Source organism: Chionomys nivalis, chromosome 25, assembly GCF_950005125.1.
Source record: "Chionomys nivalis chromosome 25, mChiNiv1.1, whole genome shotgun sequence".
NCBI lineage: Eukaryota > Metazoa > Chordata > Mammalia > Rodentia > Cricetidae > Chionomys > Chionomys nivalis.
Window position 1 is genome coordinate 29,798,411 of NC_080110.1, and position 26,010 is coordinate 29,824,420.

The window sequence follows — 26,010 nt, forward strand, 5'->3', positions numbered from 1 at the left end:
CATACACGCAGAGAGAATACTGTATACTTAATAAATAAATAAATAAATATTTAAAAAAAAATCTCCGACCCCACCATCTGCCTCAATACCCTGCCCGATGGGGGCGTCATACATTGCAAGAAATACAGGAAAAAATAATCAGAAGCGCTACGCTGAGCAAGGGCAGAGACGACCGGCAAAGAACACAGGCATAGACCACGCCTCTCGGGAATAAAGAGCGAGGGGGCGGGGGTTTGATCTCGTTGATGATTGGTTGTTATCCATGGCCAATCATGAACCGCGATTGATTTTTTACTAACCATGGTGATCCGCCTCCCTGGAGGCTTTGACGCCACGTTTACAAATGAGGATAGGTTACGTAAGAGAGATGGGCCGGGCAGCCAATGAGAGCTTGGGTCGCTAATGAGCGGGTGAGGCCGCTGCCAGGTTTGGGGCGGAAGGAATATCTCTAGCTAAGACGGAACGAAAGATGGCGACGGAAACGCTGCGGTCCAGGCTGCTGGGATTGCTATTGCTGGGGCTCCTGTTACCTGCGCGTCTGACGGGGGGTATCGGGAGCCTGAATTTGGAGGAGCTGAGTGAAATGCGTTATGGGATCCAGATCCTGCCGTTGCCTGTCATGGGAGGGCAGGTGAGGGGTGTGGGGGCGAGGGTGCTGTGCAGGAGGAAGGGGCACAAGGCAGAGGATGAAGGGCAGCTGCGAGCCCCTTTCTCCTCCCGGAGACTAAGGGAATGAAGCAGAGTAGGTGGTGTTCCTACGTCCTGCTGCGAATCGCGGGCAGACCCATTCCCTGGGGACCAGGCACCGGCAGGGGTGGGGCTTCCCGCTGTGGCCCTCGGGTCCCTTGTCACGGTGAAAGCACCCAGACTCCCTGGTGGGGAAGTGAGAGCGCCCTTCCCTCCGCTCACCGAACCCAGCTGGAGAGGTCTTGTGGCTTATTCTCTCTTCGACTGGGCACTTCCCCAGGGTCTGAAGAGGGATCTCGTTGTTCTTGATCCCAGCCTCTGCCTCCCTGCCCCTCTTCCCGACCCTTCTTTCCCAGAGCCAAGCTTCAGACGTGGTGATTGTGTCTTCGAAGTATAAACAGCGCTATGAGTGCCGCCTTCCAGCTGGAGCTATTCACTTCCAGCGCGAGCGGGAGGAAGAGGCACCTGCTTACCAAGGGCCCGGGATTCCTGAATTGTTGAGCCCCATGAGAGATGCTCCCTGTCTGTTGAAGGTGAAAGACCTGGGGTGGGTGGAATGTACTCTTGAACTGGAGTGGTAGGAAAGAAGTGGGACCTAAGGGGCCACTGGTGTCCTAGTTCTATTTACGAGGGGTGGGGGAGCAAAGCCTCTTGCATCCACAGATGACCCCTTGCTGAATGTAGGGAAGGGTTATGATAGACGATCTCAAAATAGGTTAAACCAAGATCAAAGAGAATAAAGAGAGACGGAGGTGGGACTGGGGAGCAGGACCTACCTAGAACGACACCATCTCAGGATCCCATTGTGTTTGAAGTTCAATTAATTCTTGAGCCTGTACTTGAACCTGTGGAGTCTTCATCGGAGAGCTTCAAAGATACCATGATTTCTTGTATTTATGGGGGGCAAGGGAGTGGCTCATGTCTGTCACTCCAGACTCGACCACATAGCTTAGTTCTGGCTCACTCCTCTCCTGACCTAAAGGAAAGAAAAAGAAGGGGCCATGTGGGAAGTAGTCATACTTGGCTGTGTGTCTGCAGCCATGAAAGGGAGACGGCTGTCCCTTCTCACGGAGTCTGGGGAAGGAAGGAGAGGACAGAGGGAGAAGAGAACGAAATGACAGTTTCTGTATTTCGGAGCCAGGAAACTCTGGTTTCAAAAAGAAGGATTTTCATGTCCCCTGATTGTGTGTCTTCCAATTGTCAGACCAAGGACTGGTGGACGTATGAATTCTGTTATGGACGCCATATCCAGCAGTACCATATGGAAGGTGAGTTGGCTCCAATTTCTCCCAGGCCTTTGCTGTCCCCGTCTGGTGTGACAGGCAGCCTCCCTCCCAGCGTCCTTCCCTCTAGACCTCAGAATGACAATGTGCTCTACCATATGCCTTCTCTGACAGACTCAGAGGTCAAAGGTGACGTCCTCTATCTCGGCTACTACCAGTCAGCCTTCAACTGGGATGACGAAACAGCCAAGGTGACCGGAGTGAGGGGTCGGGATGGGCCGAGCTCGGGAAACAGGGGAGGGTCAGATTGAGCTAGTGTGTTTCCTGGGGTTTGGTGCCCATCAAGACCTAGTGCCCTGGGACCGAGATCGCTGTGCTCCCCGGTTCCTGCGGGACGCTGGCGTCGTTCTACTTCACTTCTTTTCCTCATACCCTCTCCGTTCCACCCGACGTTTTCTCCAGGCCTCCAAGCAGCATCGGCTAAAGCGCTACCACAGCCAGACCTATGGCAACGGGTCCAAGTGCGATCTCAACGGGAGGCCCCGAGAAGCCGAAGTTCGGGTGAGTCTCCAAAGAAGGAAGGAAAATGGTCCCCAAATAACAGTCTCTGGGAGGAGGGCAGGTCTGTCTAGCTGGCGGCTGGACGCCATTGTCTGGATTTTCAGAGGTAATTTAACACCGCGTTTCCCATATGCTACCCTCAGTATTCCCAGCCATGTTCCATCTGCCCAGCGTCTCTCCTGACTTCACCTGAGCTGTTATTAATGCGTCTGCCTTTGACTTTCCGCTCTCCGGCTGGAGCCTTGAGGCATTGGTCTCAACTCTTCTGGTGAAGCGGCAGCAAACAGGAAGCTCCCGCTTGGGTGGAAGGCCTGGTGTAGGGGAAGACAGATGCTAACACAAGCAGTGCGTCTGAATGAAGCCAGGAAGGCAGGGGTTCTCAACCTGCGGGTCAGGACCCCCCTTTAAGGCTGAATGGCCCTTTCACAGGATCGCAGATCAGATATCTTTGTTACAGTCACAACCGCGACAAAAATTACAGTTACGAAGTAGCAACAAAAATAATTTTATGGTTGGGGGGGGGTCACCACAATAAGAGGAACTGCATTAAAGGGTCTCAGCGTTGGAAGGCTGAGGACCACTGCTAAAGAGTGAGGTTGAGGAGGAATGAGGTCCAGTTCTCTCTTCTAAGGATCTAGCAACACTGTCTTCAGGGCTGGGCATGGTGGCGGCAACGCCTTTTGTCCCAGTACTCTGGAGACAGAGGCAGGGGGATCTCTGTGAGTTTGAGACCAAGCCTGGTCTACCTAGTGAGTAGTTTTTTTAAAGAAAAAAAAAAAACCACAACAAATAAAACCCTCTCTTGGGTTGGGCATGATAGCACATTCCTGTCATCTGAGTGAATTGGAGGCTGAGGTGGGGGCATTGTGAGCTCAGGGCTGTTGTGAACTATGTGACAAAATACCGTACTAATGAACTAACAAACACACGGAAGAAAACCCCAATTTGGTCCTGTGCTGGGTCTCTGAATTCCCACCTTCATCTCGGCCAACAGCCTAACCAATGGTCCTTCTTCCTGCCTTGTGGCTGAGTGGAGGCAGGAGAGGACCGGCTGGCAGATGTATGCAGAGAAAGCTTCTCGGTCTCCATAGTCATAGACACCTGGGGAGAACCACGAGCCCCGTACCAGCCCTAGCTTTGTGTAAAGTGGATTCTCAAAATCAGTTGTACCCAATTCCAAGGGTGGGAAGAAGCGTTCATTTAGCAGTTCCCCGTGTGTGAATACACCCTCCGTGCCCAGAACAAGCTGTTGGTAGGACGTGGACCGTCCTGCGACGTTGCCAGAACTTTGCTCGTTTTTGCATGTGGGGTGTGAGCCAGCTCTAATACACTTCTGCCTGGTTCTGGAAACCCTCAGAGCCCCTGCTCCACAAAGAAAATCCAAGTGTGTTCCCAGTTACCGGGTGGGACTGGGACATGACAGAAAACAGCCAAATTCTGGATTTACTTTGTTCTTTAACTTTTTATTTTGTAAAATTATTTTTATATAAAATAGTGAGTTTCATTATAACACTTAAAAATATTTAAAGAAGAAACTACTCTAAAGCTTTTGTAAATGTGTGTTGGTGTTTTGTCTGCGTGCATGTTTGTGTAAGGATATCAGATTCCCTGAGACTGGAGTTGCAGGCAGTTGTGAGCCCCACACTGTGGGTCCTGGAAACCGAATCTGGGTCCTCTGCAAGAGCAGTATGTTCTCTTAGCCACCGAGCCATCTCTCCAGCCCCTCGTGACATTTTCATACGTGTATATTACTGTGCTTTGCTTACGTCAGCCCTCCACCATGGCTAAACATGTTCTGACGGTAAAAGAATGAGGTTTGTTGTTGGTTTGGACATGGGGCAGAGTTAAGGATGATGGATTATGGCCGTGTGAGCTTCAGTGGCTGCAGACAATGGACTGTCATTTACTGCAGTATGAAGGAGCAGGTTGCAGGAAGAGGGGTTGGGTTTGTGCATATGGAGGTCAAGGGACCGTCAGACCTCCCACTAGTGACCTGCAGTCAGCAATTAGCTCTGTGATTCGGAATGAAATCTAGGCTGGAGATAAAAATACTCATCATGTTTCTGTCAGTGGCCCATCCCTCTGCCAAGGATGGCGTAGCGCACTTCGGATGGCTCTCTATGCCCATTCATTCAGGTCATACTCAAATGATACCTTGTGTGGCTACACTAACACAGGTCCCCTTTCACCCTGGTAAACACTTAAAGTGTTTTATAGTGTTCGAAGTCAGTATCATAAACTGGCCATGGGATGGCTCAGCCCTACTATCTCAGCACTTAGGAGTCTGAGGCAAGGGATGACTGCCATGTTTGGGGCCAGCCTGGCCTCCATAGTGAGTTCTAGGCCATTCTAGGTTACAGAATGAGAGCCTGTCTCAAAAACAAACAAACACAAGCAAGAACATGTATTATTGCCTGAGCTGACCTCTCATTTTGTGTTTTGTTTGTTTCTTTTTCTGAGAAAGGGTTTCTCTGTAGCTTTGGAACCAGTCCTGGAACTCACTCTGTAGACCAGGCTGGCCTCAAATTCACAGAGATCCATCTGTCTCTGCCTCCTGAGTACTGGGATTAAAGGCGTGTGCCACCACCACCTGGCTTTTTGTTTATTTTATTTTATTTTAGAGACAGGGTCTCTATGTAGCTCTGGCTATCCTGGATTTTCCTGCCTCTGCCTCTCAAGTGCTGGGATTAAAAGTGTGCACCACCATACCTGGCCTCAAATGTTACCTTGGTTGACTCACCCCGAAAGTCAGTTCCTTTAGTGCCTCATATGCAGATAGCCGCATCCATGTGTGAAATCTGTTACCACACCGCATTGTATTCTAACATTTGGCTGTACAGCATCTTCCCCTACCTACTGAACATATGCCCCGCGCCTTGGGATAAAAAGGCGCCTGCGTCTTAGTCTTTGCCGTTGGGAGGCAGGTGTTCAGTAAACACAGTGAAGCAGGATGAGTACCATTCCAGGTGAGGCTCACACCACAGGAAAGCAGGCAGGGGAGCTGATGGAAGGTAAAAGGAAGGTCTACTAAGTGACCTTTGACCTGCAGGTGTAGGGGGCGAGAGGGAGGAGGCCATGGCGGTGGGAAGGGCAGTCAAGTGCAGAAGGAAGGCTTTGGAGTCAAAGACAGTGGTGTGGTTCAGGGAAGCGATGTGGGAGATGGAGGTGGCAGCTGTTAGGGACAGGGTACAGGTTGTTAGAGGCTTTGTTCTTGTGCTGAGCCTGGGATAAGGCTCGATGCTCCTGAGACATTGGGGTGCGGTGACAGGTTGTAAACAGGTGATGACATGCTCACTCTGGCTTGTCGCCGGTGATTGAGAGATCAGTTAGGTAATACAGCAATCCAAATGAGAAATAAAGGTGATCCGGGGTGAAGAGTGAACTTCTGGAAAGGGCTTTAGGGGAGAGGCAGTAGCATAAGATCTAAGACTGATTCTTGGGTAGGTGATGGGCGGAGAGGAAGCGTGGCGGAGGGGAATGGTGGGTTTGGTTTTCCATACTTTTAGTGACTTTCAGGCATGGATGGGAGTGGGGATTTCCAAAGGAAGGAAGATCTGCAGATCTAGAGAGCTGAAATCACAGCCAGGGACTGATCCTCATCTGAGGTTGTAGAAGCCATGGGTGTGGATAAAATCCTCTGATTAAAGCATGCAGTTGGGAAAGGAAGGTGAAAGTTGGACGTGTTGGCCCCTGGAATCCCAGCGTTTAGAAGCTGAGGAGACTGGACGCTATCGCAGCGTTCGAGAGAACAAGTCAAGAGGGAAACTTTCCTAATATGTGACCACAGAAAGCGTTACCAGGAAGGACAAGGCCATGGTGTTCAGTACATCTTTTTTTGTTTTGTCTTGTTTTTTTGAGACAGGGTTTCTCTCTGTAACAGTTGTAGCTGTCCTGGAACTCACTCTATAGACCAGACTGGCCTCGAACTCACAGAGATCCGGCTGCCTCTGCTTCCTGAGTGCTGGAATTAAAGGTGTGCGCCACCACACTTACTTCTGATGTTCTGATGCACATTACAGTAGTGTGGGTCATTGGGCAATGTGCAAGGATTTTTGTTTTTTCAAGACAGGGTTTCTCTGTAGCTTTGGTGCCTGTCCTGGAACTAGCTCTGTAGACCAGGCTGGTCTCGAACTCACAGAGATCCGCCTGCCTCTGCCTCCCGAGTGCTGGGATTAAAGGCGCGCGCCACCACCGCCCGGCCCCATGCTAGTCTTTTTTTTTTTTTTTTTTTGGTTTTTCGAGACAGGGTTTCTCTGTGCCCATGCTAGTCTTTTGAGCAGGGTCTCCCACCAAGCCTGAAGTCACCAGGTTGGCCTGCCAGTGCTCCTGCTGGGGTGTCTACCTGTGTCTGCCTCTCCAGGGCTAGGATTGCAGGGCCTTGCTGCTGTGCTAGCTCTTCACGCGAGAGGTGGGGTCTTTATTCAGACCCTCGTGCCTGCAGAACTATCTTCCCAGCTCTTCTGTGACTTCTTAGATTCACTCGTCTTTCTTTATGTGTCTGAGTGTTTTGTTTGCCTGTGTATATGTGTACCACACACATGCCCAGTAAGAAGAGGACACTGGACCCCCTGGAGACGAAGTTATGGATGGTGATGAGCTACCATGTGGATGCTGGAACAAAATCCAGGTCCTCTGCAAGAGCAACAAGTACTTGTGACTGCCAAGCCACCTCTCTAGCTGCCTCATTCCCAACTTTAGGGGATGTTCATTCTTAGTGTGTTTTCCTGTAGTAGTTTTTTTTTTTTTTTTTTTCTGTTTTGGTTTGGTTTTTAAGCTTCCCTTTGTCAGGAGAATGAAGTTTATTTGCTGTTCATAGCTGGCTGGTTATTTTCATGATAGATAGTATGGAATTTTCCCATATATGTCTCCTGTAACCAGTAACATGTTCATGTGTCATGTGTGTTCCGTTTCATTTTTTCATCTTTGATTTTTTTATATAGTGAGTATTCCAAAGCTCTTTGTTTATTCGTTACATTTCTGTAGTAATGTACAGCCATAATCATGTTTAAAGACACATAAAGGGTCAGATATGGTGGTACACATCTTTAATCCCATCACTCAGGAGGCAGAGGCCGCAGAGATCTGAGTTCAAGGCCAGCCTGGAGTACAATGGGATCAATTTTTAAATTGACACCTTCACTGTCCATGGTAGGTTCATAAGGACATTATTGTAAGCACATAATATACTTTAAGCTCCCTCCCTCCACTTCCTCCTCCCTCTCCTACCACACTCTCCTTTCTCTCTGTAGTCGGCTTTGTCCCCTTGACAGTGTGACTCCTTTCATATCATGTATACGTGTGTGTGAGCTCATATCTGTATAAAAGTCTGAGATTCACAGATATGAGAAAAATGGGTATTTGTCTTTTTGAGGCTGACTTAGTTCACTTAATATGATCACTTTCAGTTGAATGCATTTTCCTATAAACAGTTTGGGGTTGTTTGAATAAGAATAGCCAGCTGGGCTTCGGTGGCTGCATGTGCCTGTAATCCAGGAGGCAGCAGCATGCAGATCTGAGTTTGAGGCCAGCCTGGTCTACAGAGCTAGTTCCTGGACAGCCAGGACTACACAGAGAAACCCTGTCTGGGGTAGTGGGGGAGAATGGCTCCAGAGGCTCATGTATTTGAGTGCTTAGTCACCAGGGAGTAAAACTATTTGAAAGGATTAGAAGAATTCAGAGGAGTGGCCTTGTTAGAGGAAGTGGGGATGGGCTTTGAGGCCCGAGGTCTGGCTGCCTGTGGACCGACCAGGAGTCTAAAGTTCCTGCCACTGGGGCTGGAGAGATGACTCAGAGGTTAAGAGCACTGGCTGCTCTTCCAAAGGTCCTGAGTTCAATTCCCAGCAACCACGTGGTGGCTCACAACCATCTGTAATGAGATCTGGTGCCCTCTTCTGGTCCACAGGGATACATGCAGGCAGAATATTGTGTATATAATAAATAAATAAATCTTAAAAAAAAATAAAGCTCCTACCAGCAGCGCCCCACCATGGCAAACTAAGCCTCTGAGGCTGTGAACAAGCCCCCAGCTAAATACTTTCCGCTAAATACTTTCTGTAGTAAGAATTTCCTTGGTCACGGTATCTCACAGCAATAGGACAATGACAAAGACATAGCTGAAAAAGTAGTTCAGTTGTGTGTGTATAAACCACGTTTGTTTTAATCTATTCCTCTGGCTTTTTTGACACCCAGACTTAGCTGTTGTGGATAGACCTGAAGCAAACACTGGTCTGCAAGTGTCTCATGGTGTGCGGCCTTAGAGTCCTGGTCAGGCCCAGCAGGCTCATTTGATGAACATGTTTTTTACTTACATGTTTTGTTTGTTGTGATAGGGTCTGACTGGCCCAGAACTCCCTCTGTAGACCAGGCTGGCCTTGAACTCACACAGATCTGCCTGCCTCTGCCTCCTGAGTTCTGAGGCTCACGGCATGTTTTTAGTGTTTGAGGAGCCTCCGTCCTGACGTCATTCCCACTAGCATCGACATCCTTGCGGCATCTGGAGGCACTTGCTTCTTTATGGCCACCATTCCACGTAGGGTTAGATGGGGGCTTAGTGCTTTGTTTGCAGCCTCGAAGGCTGCTGGGGTCGGTGTTTTCTGTGGTCACTGTGGTCACTGGTCATTTAGTCCTTATCTTTCGAGGACTGTCCCCTCGTTTCGTTAGCCCCTTTGTTGGTCGGTTTAAAGTTTTCGTGTTGTAGAGCTCTCGAGTCCTTTGTAGACTCCTCTGCGGGATATTTAGCTAGTGAGGGTTTTCTCCTCTTCCCTGGGGCATCTAAGTCTGAACGAGGAAGCTAGCAGTAGACATGCGACCACGCAGTGAAACTCTGTCTCAGAATAAAAGAACGGAAGCAGATGCAGGGCATTGCTGCTGCCCGTGTCTTCTGCCGCACAGTGGGACCACAGGCGTGGTTCTTTTCTTCTGTTAAAACTGTTCCGTTCAGAGTGAGGGAATATCTCACTGTGGTTCCAGTTTGCATTTCCCTGATAACTAGAGATGATGAACATTAAAAAAAATACTTGTTGGCCGTTTAATGTTTTCTTTCGTGAAGTAGTCAGTTTGGTCTGTTGCCTCTTTTTCCTTCTTAGTTCAGGGATGCTACTTGATTCGTTGTCCATTTTTAACCAAGTCATCTGGTTTGACTGTTGCGTTCGTTCTGTGGCTTCCTTGTCTGTTAGGAGATTGGCCTCTTGACAGATAGCAAGTTTGCAAACACTCTCCTGGTCCAAAGATAGTCTTTCACTTTTTTTTTTTTTTTTGATAGAGTTTCTCTGTGTAACTCTGGCTGTCCTGGAACTCACTCTGTAGACCAGGCTGGGCTCAAACTCACAGAGATTCACCTGCCTCTGCCTCCCAAGTGCTGGGCTCTACATTTTATTTATTGTGCATGCCACATGTGGAGATCAAAGGACAGCTCCTGCTGCTCTCTGGATCCCCGGGGATTGAACCCAGCTGGTTGGGCCTGGATCACATGCCCCTCGCTCGCCCTGCTTCACGGGCACATGCTTCCATCTCACGCCATGCTGTGTTTTAGCCGATGCCTACTCAAATATTTTAATTGACTTTTATGTAATTTTCATGAGTAAATTGGTCTTTAATTTTCTCTTTTTGTTTCGTTCTTATTTTGTTTTGGCATCAATGTATGTTAACTTCATAAGCTCTCCTGAGGAGCATGCCTGGTTTTTAAAAACCAATTAATTGATTAATTTAGCGTATGCTTGCATGTGGGTGTCAGAAGGCAGCTCTTAGGAGTTGGCTCTTGTCCATTTTCTTGAGGCTCAGTGGTTAAGAGCTTTACTGCTTTTGCAGGGGCCTGGGATTTGATCTCAGCTCCCACACAGAAGCTCACAACCACCTGTAACTCCGAATTCAGCGAGACTACACCCTCTTCTGGCCTCCACAGGCACTGGGCGCTCGTGTGGCACACATGTAAAAATGCAGTCAAAACATACATGTAAAATAAAAATAAATATTTTTAAACCTTTTTATTTATCAGGAGGAGCGTGTGTGAGTGTGCACACATGTGTGCCACAGTGTAAGTGTGGAAGTTAGGGAACTTTTGGAAATCTGTTCGTTCCAGGGATCAAATTCAAGTCGTCAGACATGCGCAGCGAGAACCTGCCCCCACTGAGCCATCCTGCCAGCTCACATATATATGCTTATAGGCATATATCAGTGACTCCCCACATGAATAGGTCAAAAGCCCTCTTCTCTTATGCAGATGCTGTTTTTCTGGTACACATCTGCACCACCACGTATCTGGACGATTCCCTATGGATGAATATACAGGCTGTCTTCACTCCTGTATTAACACAGACCTGCTGCAGTGCGCTCTCTTCACGTACCTGTGGAGTATATGCAGATTATATTCCTGGAAGTAGACGTGTGTGATTTGGATATGTGCTGCCAAATTACCCTGCTTGGGAACACTGCTCTCCTCAGTGTGTGTGCACGCCAGTGTCTGTCGGCACAGCCCTGCCAGCCTGCTGTATTTTTAAACTTTTGGAACTTGGCTAATCGTTGGCTATGCATCAGATAAAGAATTCTTTCTTACAGTGGCTTTATTTTGCATTTCTCCCAAGAAAAGATGGGTAAGCTTCCTTGTCTATAAGAGTCTCCTGTTATCCCCAGCACTTAGGAGGCAGAGGCAGGAGGATCACTGGTAGCCAGGGCTACCCTGTGAGGCACTGTCCCAAAACAAGCAAACAAGAGTCCCTTGTCCCCTTTACACATCTTCTTCTTCTTTTTTTTTCCAAGACAGGATTTCTCTGTGTAACAGCTCTGACTGTCCTGGAACTCGCTCTGTAGACCAGGCTGGCCTTGAACTCACAGAGATCATGGTCTGCTTCTGCCTCCCGAGTGCTGGGATTAAAGGCGCGTGCCTCTGCCCGGCTCCTTTACACGCGTCTTTAAACGTTGTCGTCTTCGCCTACTTCCTGTCTGTGTGTCGGCAGCCATCCTGCTGGCTTCGTAGCTTTTCTTGTAACTTCCCCCCTTGGTCCTGAGGTTTGAGTCTATGGCTTTGACTTCCTACCCGTCTGGTCACTTTCTGAGCAGAATGTCTATCTCACTAATTTCCAGACGCTTCTTCCCTAATTTCACACTCAAAGATATTCATTTGCTCAGAATACTATCTGCTCGTGTGCATTTTCAGTACGATCTATATCTCGCTCCAGAACTACTTGGTATGTCTAAATACATGTGTTTTACTTTTGTTGTCTTTGGTTTGAGAGGCTGTTATTTGTTTTTGTTTCTTTGAGACAGGATCTCAAGGTGTATCCTTAACCTCCAAGTGCTGGGATCAAAGGCATGCTCTGATTGCTGGTCTCCACGAAGTTATTTGCTGTGTGAATGCTTTTTTTTTTTTTTTTTTTCTGAGCCTCCTTTTGGTATTTGTTTAGGGTTGGTTATGGTCTTTTGCTTCCTTTTGTTTAAAATATAGGTTGTTTGTTCCCTACGGTAAGCCACAATGACAAGGAACTGACCACTTCCTGTCAATCCTCAGAAACTGCTTTGGGTGCTGCTGTTGAGGCCAGGTGTGTCTTACTCTTTGCCCTCTTTTTTTTTTTTTTTTTTGGTTTTTCGAGACAGGGTTTCTCTGTGGTTTTGGAGCCTGTCCTGGAACTAGCTCTTGTAGACCAGGCTGGTCTCCAACTCACAGAGATCCGCCTGCCTCTGCCTCCCAAGTGCTGGGATTAAAGGCGTGCGCCACCACCGCCCGGCCCTCTTTTTTTTTTTTTTTTTTTTTTAAACCTTCCTTCACCGGTTCAGGAGGCTGTCTCACTCTTACATGTTTCCATGCTCAATCTGCAGGTTCATACTCCTGGCAAGAAGCTTGCCTGTAACTAAGTTGCTAGTTAGATTTCCAACAGCATGCCCGCGACAGTAGACTCTGGGTGCGCCATGGTGTTTTTGTGGGGTGTTCCTTGATGAACAGTACTGTTCCTTTTGTGTCTGCATCACCGGGTAGGTTCCCATGTATGTTCTGAAAAGCCTAGAGAACTTGTGTGGGTGCCTCTCCCCCTTCCCTTTGTTTCCCTCTGGTGAATTACCAGGCAGCCCAGCAGGGACCCCAGTCCAGGCTTGCACACTGAGGCCACACCAGACAGCACGAGCTTGGGTTTTAGGTTGTGGGGACAGACACATGTTCACTTCAGTGTGACTCATATTCACCGCGGTGTGAGACCCAAGGCACACAGTGGGTGCCCTGTGACTGAGGCTGATTGTAGCCAGCCAGGTGGGCCTGGGTAAGACTGGACTTCCTGGGTGGTCCATGCAGTGGTTGCCAGTTCTCTGCACCTGGGTTTTTTTTTTTTTAATTTTATTTATTTATTATGTGTACAACATTCTTCTTCCATGTATGCCCACACACCGGAAGAGGGCGCCAGGTCTCATTACAGATGGTTATGAGCCATCATGTGGTTGCTGGGAATTGAACTCAGGACCTCTGGAAGAGCAGTCAGTGCTCTTAACCTCTGAGCCATCTCTCCAGCCCCAGGGTTTTTTCTTTTGTTCTTTTTGGTTTTTGTTTTAAGCATAGGGTCTCCTATAACTCAGACTGGTCTTGAACTTGTCATGAAGCTAAAGATGACTTTGAGCTCCTGATCTTCCTTCCACCTCCCAAGTGCTGGGATTATAGATGTGTGTCAACACAAAGGTGTGTGTTAAAGGATGTTCGCGTTTGAAGTGTGGTTTCTCTGGTTACTCACTTGGGTATTCTCACCAGTGCTGGGCATGGTGACTGTGCACTTGTGTTTCCCGATTCGGAAGGCTGAGGCAGGAGGATCGCTGGATCCTAGGAGTGCAGAGTCAGACTGGGCAACATAATGAGATGTTGTTGTGCAGTGTTGGAGCTCAAACCCATGCTGGGCAAGTCACTGCCCGCATCCCTAGTCTGTGGTCCCATCTCAAGTCACTGTCTGCATCCCTAGTCTGTGGTCCCATCTCAAGTCACTGCTCACATCCCTAGTCTGGTTCCCATCTCGAGTCACTGCCCGCATCCCTAGTCTGGTTCCCATCTCGAGTCACTGCCCGCATCCCTATTCTGGTTCCCATCTCGAGTCACTGCCCGCATCCCTATTCTGGTTCCCATCTCGAGTCACTGCCCGCATCCCTAGTCTGGTTCCCATCTCAAGTCACTGCCCGCATCCCTATTCTGGTTCCCATCTCGAGTCACTGCCCGCATCCCTAGTCTGTGGTCCCATCTCAAGTCACTGCTCACATCCCTAATCTGGTTCCCATCTCGAGTCACTGCCCGCATCCCTAGTCTGCGTCCCCATCTCAAGTCACTGCCTGCATCCCTATTCTGGTTCCCATCTTGAGTCACTGCCCGCATCCCTATTCTGGTTCCCATCTTGAGTCACTGCCCGCATCCCTAGTCTGCGTCCCCATCTCGAGGCTCCACTCACATCGTTCACGCTTCCTAATCTCATGCCAAGTCAGCCAAATGGTATTCAAAGCGTACAATTCCCACACAGTATCAGCTCTGGCCACTTTAATTCCCCCTTCTTAATGTTTTAAGGCTATTTTAGTTTAAATTTATGTGATTTATCGATTTTCAATACTGAACCAACTTTTCATTCCTGAGGCACAGTTTGGGTGTATATGTCCCACCTTCCAGAATCTCAGTATGTAGCTGAGGCTGGCCTTGCACTAGATCCTTCAACCGCAGCCTCCCAAACAGAAGACAGATGGGCATGTCAGTCTGTCGATCCGAATGTGGGTGTCACTTGCCATGGTGTATGTGGAGGTCAGAGGACAAACCCAGGTCTTGGTCCTCATCTTTTACCTTGATTGAAATAGGGTTTTGTAACAGGCTTTCTTTTGAGCCACCAACCAGCTCCCAAATCATGACTTCTTATTAGTATTGAATGCTTAGCCTTATATTAGCTCTTATTTCTTGCTGGCTCTTATCATTTAAATTATCCTGTTCCTCTTCATTTACCTTTTGCCTCTGGGATTTTTAACCTTCCTTCCTTCCTTCCTTCCTTCCTTCCTTCCTTCCTTCCTTCCTTCCTTCCTTCCTTCCTTCCTTCTTTTTCTTTCTTCTGTAAGTCTTACTTTTGTGCTTCTCCTGTCTGGCTGGCTGGTGGCTGCCTGGTTTCTGGCCCCTGGCAGGTCCCTCTCCTCCTTCTGCCTTGGTCTCTCTAGCCTAGAGTCCTCTTCCTATTTATTTCCTCTGCTGCCAGCCTGGTCTATCCCTCTCCTGTCTAGCTAGTGGTGGTGGCTCAGCTTTTTATTGACCTGTCAGAGGCCTTAGGCAGACAAGGTGAAACAAATGTAACAAGTCTTTATATCAGTAACAAAGGCGGCATAAACAATGTAACAAGTCTTTACATCGGTAACAAAGGCAGCATAAACAAATGTAACAAGTCTTTGCCTAGTTAAAATACTCTTACACAGCAGGCTATCACGTTTAACCCTTTGCCTGTGGGACTCGCAGGCTCACAAGCTTCCAGAGGTTCTTGCCACCTCCCATCTCGCTGTGGGAGCTTTGCGTGGGTTTTACAGATTCCAGTTGCGGTGCTCACCTGGTATGGTAGATGCCTTACCCACTGAGCCATCAGGGCGTTTGTATGTTTGCTCATGAGCAATTCTGACCTGTAACAGTCCTTAGGGACTGCCTTGGAACTTCCCAACTTCCCAGGTATCCCTCTACCATTCTGTTGATAAAGTCATGCTAACCTCAGAAAATTAAAAAAAAAAAAAAAAAGGGCAGGGTTTTGAGATGGTTCAGTGGTTAAAAGTTCTTGTTGCTAAGCCTGACAGCCTGGGTTCACTCCCCAAGCCCCACACTGATAAAGGAGATCAGCTCCCACAGTCTGTCCTCTGACCTGCACACACCCACCCACATGCATACAACATTATGCAACACAGTAAATAACTTAAAAAATTTTAATTAAAAGATAATTAAGAATGTTTTTAAACAAAATCAAAAATAGTCTTGCTTTTTCTATACTCAAGATCATGTATACTTAGAATTTTTTGTTCTTTGAATGTTTTCTAGAATTAATCTGTAAAGTCTTGACCTAGGATTTTTGTTGTTTTATCTTTTTTTAATGTTTATTTATTTATTATGTATACAATATTCTGTCTGTGTATATGACTGCAGGCCAGAAAAGGGCACCAGACCTCATTACAGATGGTTGTGAGCCACCATGTGGTTGCTGGGAATTGAACTCAGGACCTTTGGAAGAGCAGTCTCACCACCAATGCTGTTACCTGAAATTGCTTGCTCCAGCCTTTGTCATGACAAAAGGTTGTTTTATATGTATGTTTCCCATAACTACTTATGATCTGACTTATTTGAATTTTTTATGATTTATTTACTTATTTTTGAAACAGGGTCTTTGCAGGCCAGGCTGGCCTCGAACTCACAGAGATCCACCTGCCTCTACCTCTCCAAGTGCCAGGATTGAAGGTGTGCACCACCTCGGCCCAGTATATCACGTTTTGTTTGGTTTTTGTTGTTGTTGTTTTTTGTTTTTTTCGAGACAGGGTTTCTCTGTGGTTTTGGAGCCTGTCCTGGAACTAACTCTTGTAGACCAGGCTGGTCACCTGCCTCTGCCTCCCAAGTGCTGGGATTAAAGGCGTGCGCCACCATCGCCCGGCTTGTTTGTTTTTAAATATTTATTTATTATGTATACAATATTCTGTCTGTCTGTATGTCTGCAGGCCAGAAGAGGGCACCAGACCCCATTACAGATGGTTGTTAACCCCCATGTGGTTGCCGGGAATTGAACTTAGGACCTTTGGAAGAGCAGGCAATGCTCTTAACCTCTGAGCCATCTCTCCAGTCCTGTTTGTTTTTTGAAACAGGGTTTCTCTTTGTAACAGCCCTGGCTGTCCTGGAACTCACTTTGTAGGCCGGCCAGGCTGGCCTCGAACTCACAGAGATCCGCCTGCCTCTGTCTCCCGAGTGCTGGGATTAAAGGCGTGCGCCACCACCGCCCGCCTACCACCATTTTTTAGTCTTCCTAAAAAGACTTCTCCCCCCTTTCTCCTCTCCCCCTGCCTCCCCCCTTCTCGTCACCCCCCCCCGCCCCACCCTTCCTTTCTTGTACTAGCAATCAAACCAATGCCTTGTGTATGGCAGGCAAACTCCTACCACCAAATTATGCACAGCTCTGCCAGAAGTTTCTTCTTTTTCTAATATCTGGGTTTACTGTATATCTGTTTGGGGGATGTGGAGAGCCTTTTAAGGCACTGTTTCCTGTAACCCAAACTATCTTTGATCTCCTGATCATCTGGCCTCCACTTCCTAAATGCTGGGATTACACAGGCGTGGTTTAGCTTTTATTGATTTCTTGTTAATTGCATTGCAACCAGAAAAGTGCACCACCATTTAATTTTGAGTCCTATTAGGTTTGTAGTGTCTGGTTCCATGGTCCAGTATACATCAGTGTCTGGACATGCATGCAGAGAAGACATGCTCACGTCGCCTACTGTCTCAGATCAGGATTTTCTTTTTTTTTCTTTTTTTCTTTTTGGTTTTTCTTTTTCTTTTTTTTTTGGTTTTTTTGAGACAGGGTTTCTCTGTGGTTTTGGAGCCTGTCCTGGAACTAGCTCTTGTAGACCAGGCTGGTCTCGAACTCACAGAGATCCGCCTGTCTCTGCCTCCCGAGTGCTGGGATTAAAGGCGTGCGCCACCACCGCCCGGCTCTTTTTGGTTTTTCGAGACAGGGTTTCTCTGTGGCTTTGGTTCCTGTCCTGGAACTAGTTCTTGTAGACCAGGGTGGTCTCGAACTCACAGAGATCCGCCTGCCTCTGCCTCCCGAGTGCTGGGATTAAAGGCGTGCACCACCATCGCCTGGCTCAGATCAGAATTTTCAGATGTGTTGCTCAGATCTTCTGTATCCGTACTGATTGGTCTCCTGCTGTCGCTATCAACTTGTTTATTGTTTTAAATTAGTCTTTTACCTATGGGCTCTTTAATTTAGTTCACCAATATTTATGAAGCCTTCAATGCCACGTCTTTTTCAAGTTGCTAGTGATATCTCAGTGAACAACAGGTAGAGATGTGTTCAGTGAGCTGTGAGAGACAGGCAATGGTAAGGTAAAGAATGTACGATGTTAAAATTAATTTCATCCCCAAAGACTTCGTGTTATAAGTGACATCCGTAGTATTTCATCTGTCTGATATCGATAGAGCACAGTTGCTTTTCTGAACCACTTTTTATTCATCTCTCACACCCAGCCTCCTACTTGTTCCTGTGTTTTAAGTGTGTTCATCTTTTGTAACTGGTCTGACAGTGTCTTTAAGTGAAGCGTTGGGACTGTTGTGTGATGTTTTACTTTTACTCTTGTCTTTTTGAGGGGCCCACCACCCAGCTCCCAAATAAATCACACACAGAGGCTTATTCTTAGTTATGAGTGCCTGGCCATCGCTTGGCTATTTCTAGCCAGCTTTGCTTATCTTAAATTATCCCCACCACCTTTTGCCTCTGGGCTTTTATCTTTCTTAGTTCTGTCTATCTTATTTTCCTTCTTGCTCCATAGCTGACTGGGTGGCTGGTCCCTAGTTTTCTCCTCCTCTTGTTCCTCATTATTCTCTTTCTGGTTATCCTCTCTGCCTGCCAGCCCTGCCTATCCTTGCTCCTTGCTCCTGCCTCGCTACTGACTGTTAAGCTCCATTTTTTTTTATTTTTAAAGATTTATTTATTTTTATATGCATTAGTGTTTTGCTTGCATTTATGTCTGTGTGAGGGTGTCAGGTCTCCTGGAACTGAAACTGCCATGTGGGCACTGGAAAATGGACCCTGGTTCTCTGGAAGAGCAGCCAGTGCTCTCAACCCCTGAGCCATCGTCTCTCCAGCCCTTATCAGGACCATCGGGTATTTTATTTTATTTTATTTTTTTGGTTTTTCGAGACAGGGTTTCTCTGTGGTTTTGGAGCCTGTCCTGGAACTAGCTCTGTAGACCAGGCTGGTCTCGAACTCACAGAGATCCACCTGCCTCTGCCTCCCAAGTGCTGGGATTAAAGGCGTGCGCCACCACCGCCTGGCGTCATCGGGTATTTTAACAGGCAAAGAATCACAGCTCCAGTTAATCCAATGCAGCATAAACAAAAGTAAACATACCTTTAAATAATATTCCCCAACATGGGACTTTCTTTCTCTCCACGCTCAGTACTGAACCTTGACCTTGTGCATGCCAGCCAGGGTTTTCCCAGGAACTACATACCTCCCTGTTTAACCTTCGAGGTTGAACCATTTCCAAGCTAGCAGCTCCATTTCCCAATCCTACCGGTGGTTTGTAAGGTTTTCAATTTCTATGTCCTGGCCAGGGCTTGGTGTTACCTTCCTCACCATAGCCTTTCTGGTGAGTGTGGAGTGGCATCTCTTTACAGTTTTGATTGGCAATTCCTTGGTAGTGTATTTTCATCTGTTTATTGATCATTTCTCTTTTTTTTTTAAATATTTATTTATTTATTTAGTATGTATACAATATTCTGTCTGTGTATATGCCTGCAGGCCAGAAGAGGGCACCAGACCCCATTACAGATGGCTGTGAGCCACCATGTAGTTGCTGGGAATTGAACTCCGGACGTTTGGAAGAGCAGGCAATGCTCTTAACCTCTGAGCCATCTCTCCAGCCCCTTGATCATTTCTCTTAACATTTTTAAATTGCTTTATCTTTTTATTATCAGAGTGAAAATGTTCTTTTTCTCTCCTTTTCCTTTTCCTTTTTGTGGCAAGATCTTACACTGTGGCTCAGACTGACCTTGAACTTGCTGGGTAGCCCAGGCTAGCCTTGAACCCCAGATTCTCCTGCATCAGCCTCTCCGGTCTATGGTTACAGCAGCCAGCTCACTCAGTTGATTCCAAGCTGTAGCCTAGGCTGGCCTTGAACTTGTTATATAGCCCAGGCTGACCTTGAGATCACAGCAATTGTCCTAAGTTAGTCTCCTAAGTGATGGGATTACAGGTTTGCTCCACCATGTTTAAACACACTCAAAAAAAAGTGAGGGACACGTCCTGAGTGTGCACCGCGTTCTCGACACGTCCTGAGTATGCACCGCGTTCTCACGCAGGGGCCATGCTCATCTCTGTGCCGTTGCAATCTCAGCGTGTGCGGTGCTGAGTTGATCACTTTTTTAAAAACGTTCTGTTATTGTGTCTGAGAGCGCATGCCACAGCACGTGGATGGGCGTCAGAGGACCGTCGGTGGGAGTTGGTTCTCTCCTTCCACCGTGTGGAGCCCTGGGGATCAAACCCAGATCTTTAGGCTTGATCTCAAGTACCTTGACCTCCCCAGCCGCCACACACCGTGTTTGCACAAAGCAAGGAAGCGATACAAAGATTGATTGTCTATCTACAGTTAAGTTGCCTAATTTCTCTTCCGTTCTCACCTTACCAAATGGTCGCCTGAGCAAGTGGAGCAAGTTTGTTGTTGTTGTTGTTGTTTGGTTTTTTGAGACAGGGTTTCTTTGTGTAACAGCCCTAGGTGGCCGGGAATGAGCTCTATAGCCCAGGCTGGCCTCAAACTCACAAGAGATCTGCCTGCCTCTATCTCTACCTGCTGGGATTAAAGGCGGGCACTGTCACTGCCTGGCATGCTAATGCCTCTCTCTCTGGGTCTGTGACAACCAAATAAGCAAATCCCTGTAGCCTGCCACCTGTCCAGTGCCTGGCATGAGAACTGCTTAGCACGAGCTAGCCCTCCAAGAACCACAGGTATTTTGGTGGCTTTTACGACTGACTCTCCCTCCCTGCCCTGCCGCAGTTCCTTTGTGATGAAGGCGCGGGTATATCTGGGGATTACATCGACCGCGTAGATGAGCCCTTGTCCTGCTCCTACGTCCTGACCATTCGGACCTCTCGGCTCTGCCCCCACCCTCTCCTTCGGCCCCCGGCCAGCGCTGCTCCACAGGCCATTCTTTGTCACCCGGCCCTGCAGCCCGATGAGTACATGGCCTACCTCCAGAGGCAGGCTGGTAAGCACATCCAGGAGAGAGGTGGGGATGGGACAGGTGGGCGCAGCGTTGGAGCAGGTCCCTATCCTGTTTGCACACTGTTTTTCTGGTAGAGTCAAAGCAACTTGAAGAGAAAATCACAGAGGAGGTTCAAGACACAGACCACCAAGTCTGGAGTGAGGCCAAGTCTGCTGGAGTAGCCCCAAAGAAGGAAGGTAAGGTGTGCTTTTGGTCATTCTGTGGAACTGGCCACCACCGCCTTCCTTCCCCCATCTTACTGTCCTGAGCTGGCAGTTGTGGGTGGTCTCTAACCCAGTGACAACACAAGAGGGAGTGTGTGTCCTCCTTTGCTCCCTTCTTCGCCCCCTTTTTCACATCCCCATTGTCCTTTGTCCCCCCAGATGTTAGCCCAGTCAAGGAAGATAAGGAGTCGGAGCTTTGGAAAATGCTACATGAGTCGGAGGAACAGGCAGCAGGAGAGGAGGCACAGGCAGGGGTGAGAATGGCCTCTCAGCTGCCTCTCTGAGCAGGCTCTGGGATGGGTAGGGTCCCTCAAGCCAAGGTCTGCAAGGTAACTTCTGTGTCTCGGGATGAAAGGATATTGCTTGAGGAACAGGGAGGGCATCAACAAGCCTTCACGCCTGAGTCTGCCCTCTCTCATCAGGAGCAGGACTTGAAGCCTGAGGCTGCTGCAGATCCAGCTCCCAGCCCTCGCGATGGTTAGTCAACTCTGTCTCCTTTAGTCCTCAGGTGAGGTAGAGTAGCACTAAACATTCAGAGGTCAGCACTCCTCCCTCCCTCCTTCCCTCCCTCCCCTCCGTTTCTGATGGTGCCAAGAACTGAACCCAGATCCTTGCACATTGATGCTCTACCACTTAGTCATCCCCCTGCCCCTGGACCTCACTTTTACCACATTACCTCTTCCTGAGCAGCAGGACCACTTAAGGAGGTCAAAGGGCACTGGGGCTCCCCTTTTTACTAACTCTGCATTCCCAGGCAATGTCATGTAAAGTCAGTTTGCTCGCCTAGGAAATGTGAGTGGGGCCACACCCTCGAGAGTTGGGAGGGTGAACGGAAAGGGATCTGTACCTCACAGATCCGAGACAATTCCAAGTCTCTGCAGAAAGCAGGAACTCCTTAACCCCGAGTCTCCTCTATGGTCCTAAAAACTAGAGTGTTGACTACCCTACCCCCGCCAAAAAAAAAAAAAATTCAGCTGTTCATGGAGAAGGAAGGGACTTGGTGCTTTGGCATTAATATGCCCACCATGAAACTTGAGGGGTTTGCCTGCCTTCTGTCAGCTGCCAGCCAGCCAGCTGCCCGAGGCAGAGACCTTGCCCATTGTGCCTCTCCTCCAGCATCAAGGGAGGACTTAAAATGCAAAATACCCACACCTGCTCTCTTTCCTGCCTCAGATTTTCAGAACAATGTGCAGGTCAAAGTCATTCGGAGCCCTGCAGACCTGATTCGGTTGATAGAAGAACTGAAAGATGGCGCAAAGAAGGTACGGCCCAGCTCGAGGGCGGGCAGGACCTGCCTCCCGGCTGTGAGCATCCAAGAGAGATCTGAATCTGGGACGAGCTGGCCCCACCACCACACCCTGCCAGTGCTCAGTTGTGCTACACACACCTGTTGTGACTGAAGCCTCCATCTCCTCCCCACCCGATCCAGGAGAAGCCAAGCACAGAGCAGCAGCCTGGAGATGATACCACGGGGGCCCCTCAGAGGGAAGCGGAGCTGAAGGAAAAGGGTGAGGAACCTCAGGCTGTTGTGGAAGATGAGGACAATGAGGAGGAGGAAGAGGAGGAGGAGGAAGACGAGGAGGAGCGGCAGCTATTGGGAGAGTTCGAGAAGGAGCTGGAAGGGATGCTGCTTCCCTCAGACCGAGAGCGGCTCCGCTCGGAGGTTAAGGCTGGCATGGAGCGGGAGCTGGAAAACATTATCCAGGAGGTGAGCAGCCTTCACTCCCTTGCTGCCACAGATGTGCGTGTCTGTGGTGCAGGATGGGACCTCCCAGTGTGGTGGCTGCTCCTTTCATTGACGGGGGGGGGGGGGGGGGGGGGGGGGGGGGGGGGCTCGTACCGAGCATGCCCCTGATCTCTGTCCTCCAGAGCCAGAGCGTTAACTACCACCTTCTTTGGGCCTTCCAGACAGAGAAGGAACTAGACCCAGATGGGCTGAGGAAGGAGTCGGAACGTGAACAGGCAATATTGGCTCTGACATCCACTCTCGACAAGCTTATCAAGAGGCTGCAGGAAAACCAGAGTCCAGATCTGGTGCAGAAGCACAAGAAAAAGAGAGTGGTCCCTCAGAAGCCTCCCCCTTCACGGCCTCCTACAGGTGAGGGCAGGCCATGGGAACAACCTTCCCAAAGGTGGGAGCGCTGTGCTCAGTGCTGACTCCTTCCCTCCATGGTCCTCCCTGCATGGACACCTCAGAGTCACCCTTCCGGAGGAGCTGGCCTTGGTCTCTGGTTTGCTCTTTATGCCCGCTGTCTAGCACATAGACAGTAACTAACGCCCATGAGCCTAGAAGCTGAAGAGCACTCATTCATGAAGGGGCTCTTCGCCTGCCTCCTTGTGGGTGGGAGTTGGGGAAGAGGAGACAGACAGTTTGGGGGTTTCCATAATGAAATGGTGGGAGGTGGACAAACAGGGGCAGGTGTGGTCAGTGTGAAAGGCTCCAGCTGTCGGTGTGGCCAGGCAAGCCCTTTGGCACCAGCCCCCAGCCCGGACACACTTCAGTTATTCCTTCTTGCATCTCCTTAAGTTCATTTCATGGAATGTTTCTGGTGTGGATAAAGAAGGCATTCCAAATAGAATATTCCAGTTTCAAACCTTCCCTCCCACCCTTTTGGTAGACACTGAAGACTTGATTGTAAAGTCTCAGCATGCAGAAAACTGAGCCATGGCTCCCCAGCCTTCTTTAAAGCAGAACACCTCTCTCGGTGCAGAAGGCTTGATTTGGCTTTCAGAAAGCAGCTGTTTTCCTATAGAAGATGGGAGAGTTAAGGGGGTGTGGGGGACTGCTACTGGGGAAGGGCATTGTTTTTGAACCCTGGATCACATTCATGGGAGGAAGAGCCACCACCCAAACCAGCCAATGGCTTAGAGAGGCAGCCCTCACAGCCCTTCACCCTGGAGTCACGATGGCTCTGCTTTGTGTCTCCCTGTGTCTTCCCCTCTAAGAGGAGGAGCCTGAGCACAGAGTCCGGGTTCGAGTCACCAAGCTCCGTCATGGAGGCCCGAATCGGGATCTGACTGTCCTGGAGATGAAACGGGAAAACCCACAGCTGAGACAGATCGAGGGGCTGGTGGAAGAAGTGCTGGAGAGGGAGGGGCTCGCCGCCCAAGGTGGGCCCTGAAGGGAGGGGCTTAGAGCGCCGGAGTGGCAGGGCTGGGTCAAGGTGGACTGGTGACCTCCGGCTTGGGGCTGGAGGGCAGGGGACCCTCTAAAGCTCCAAACCTTTCCCCTCCTCACTACCCTTGTTGCGCCTTCCAGGCAAGATTGAAATCAAAATCGTGCGTCCCGGGGCTGAAGGTAATGAGGAGGACACGCGTTGGCTGACTGATGAAGACACAAAAAGCCTTAAGGAGATCTTCTTCAATATCTTGGTGAGGCATCCCACCCAAGTCCTGGGCCCTCAGCTCACCCCACTGTGCTGCTGAAATCGAGGTCTGGTTACACCAGCCGTGCACTGCCAGCCTTCCTGCTGTCTGAGGTGAAGCTACGCTTCAGCTGCTACTCAGGGAGAACTCCATTGGAAGCCATCTCCCCAGTCCCTACCTCCCACTGCAGTCTTAGGACCCCCCAGATTCCACAGCCCAGGACTTCCCTTGGCTACAGGCAGCGTTTCCGGCTCAACCCCCCTTTCCTCCCAGGTGCAGGGAGCTGAAGAGGCCAATAAGGAACGCCAGCGTCAGAAGGACCTGGAGAGCAATTACCGCCGGGTGTGGGGCTCTCCAGACGGTGAGGACACTGGGGACCTGGATGAGTTTGACTTCTGAAACCAGCACTGCGGTCCTTCCAAGGATTCCAGAATCTTCCCGACTGGCTCTGCCTCCTCATCTCCCACCTGGGGCCCCGGAGGCAAAAGGGCAGAGTGGAGCCAAGCTCTGGACTTCAGGGTCCCAGCCCAGAAGGTGTGTGTGGGCCCCACAAGGGAGAGCTGTTCCAGCTCCAGAGAGCCTCAGCCAGGCCTATGGGCTCCACTGCCCAAACATGCCTTTCTTTGACCCTTTGAGTTTCCCTGTCCCCTGATTTCTTAGCGCGTACCCCATTTTACCCAGAGACATGGTAAGATCTTGTGAGTGGGACGTGATGGGAAAAGCGGGCGAGCTGGACAGTTTATCAGACTTCAAGAAAGCAGACCTCACCCCCACCTCCTCACCCCCCCCCCAATGCCCCGTTGCTGTTGAGAACTGCTTGCCCCTCCCTCGGCTTTCCTCCTTCCTGTTCCTACTGTCCTGTTGTCTGTGCTTCTGAGTCAGGAGCCCTCACCTCTGTCGCTGAGGGAATAGGAGACCTTACACATCACCTCACACACAAGCCCAGCAAGTGGGTCGGCTGTGGAGCCACCCACCATGTTCTTCAGGTTTCTAATAAAGAACTGGACCATCAGTGCATCGGCCTTTGTGTGGGGAGGGCTGGTTGGTCTTTTCAGGATGGGGACATGTCCTCTGATCCTGTTTGCTCTACCCTCCCAGAAAGTACCCAGTACTCATGTGCCTGGGGTACACGGGCAGAGGTCGGGCCAGCTGAACAAAGCCCCCGGTCTGGAGAGAAATGCTGCTCTCCTCTTGGGAGACTGACCCGACACTGGTCAGAGGACGGAAGGGGAGACCCTGAGGGACACAAGTGTCTCATAAACCGGCGTCTGCGCTCTGAAGGGGTGAGGATTTGGAGGCACAGCTCTGTGAGGCTTCTGATCCCTCCTTCCACCATCTATTCCTAGCCCTTATTTCTAGGAAAAAAAAACATAGATCGCCATATTGGGGGACCAACCCGGGGCCTCACCCATGCTAGGTGAGCGTTGTGTTGCCAGCTGCACCCAACCAGCCCTTGCACTTGAGAATTCTTGTTCAGTCCTCACCCTCTTTACACCCTGAAAGTCAAGATGTGTCCTGCAGAGACCCTCCCACGCCCACGCCCACACTGGGCCTCTTCCCACAGTGAGCTCCGGATTCCACTTGCTAGCCCCTCCCCCTGTTATTTACCATTCCCTGGGAAACTCCACCTACAACCATGGCAGGGCTGCTGCCTACATGCCGGCTCCAGAGTATTCCAGAGACAGGTGTCTCTACCTCCTCCTGACTGCCTAGGACAACTGTGGGGCCCTCTTACCCCGTTTTCTTTCCCAGGTAGAGGACCCTGAGGACAATTAAGGGATAGTCTCTCCTTTGGGTCCCCAGCTAAGAGAATTGTAGCCCCTTCTGGAGACAAAGGGGGCTCCCGAGAGGAAAGGGACTGAAGATGTGCTGCTATACCATCCCCAGAAGTGGAAGTCGAGAGCTTTGGTTACTAAAGAACTCAAGGGGCTGGCCCTCCTCTTGCTGAATGTGGAGGAGTGCGAACTGTGTGTGTTATGCTTATATTGTGTGGAAGTGTGGAGCAGAACAGCTTCCCACA

General features: G+C 49.4%; 1 protein-coding gene across 2 annotated transcripts; it reads left to right on the plus strand.

The window, feature by feature from the left end:
- The first annotated feature begins 421 nt into the window (after positions 1–421).
- On the plus strand, positions 422–25,011 carry Os9 (OS9 endoplasmic reticulum lectin). 2 transcript variants are annotated; one of them, XM_057758082.1, is made up of 15 exons: positions 423–631; positions 1,044–1,220; positions 1,892–1,955; positions 2,085–2,161; positions 2,373–2,471; positions 20,193–20,403; positions 20,496–20,597; positions 20,784–20,878; positions 21,047–21,101; positions 21,798–21,886; positions 22,054–22,332; positions 22,533–22,722; positions 23,571–23,735; positions 23,884–23,996; positions 24,264–25,010. In XM_057758082.1, exons 1-15 carry the CDS (start codon positions 470–472, stop codon positions 24,387–24,389), a joined length of 2,004 nt encoding a protein of 667 aa, XP_057614065.1. In that variant the 5' UTR covers positions 423–469; the 3' UTR covers positions 24,390–25,010. The 2 variants fall into 2 exon arrangements, with proteins under 2 accessions (XP_057614066.1, XP_057614065.1); XM_057758083.1 differs by lacking the exon at positions 23,571–23,735 and having other exon boundaries at positions 422–631; positions 24,264–25,011.
- The last annotated feature ends 999 nt before the right edge of the window (positions 25,012–26,010 follow it).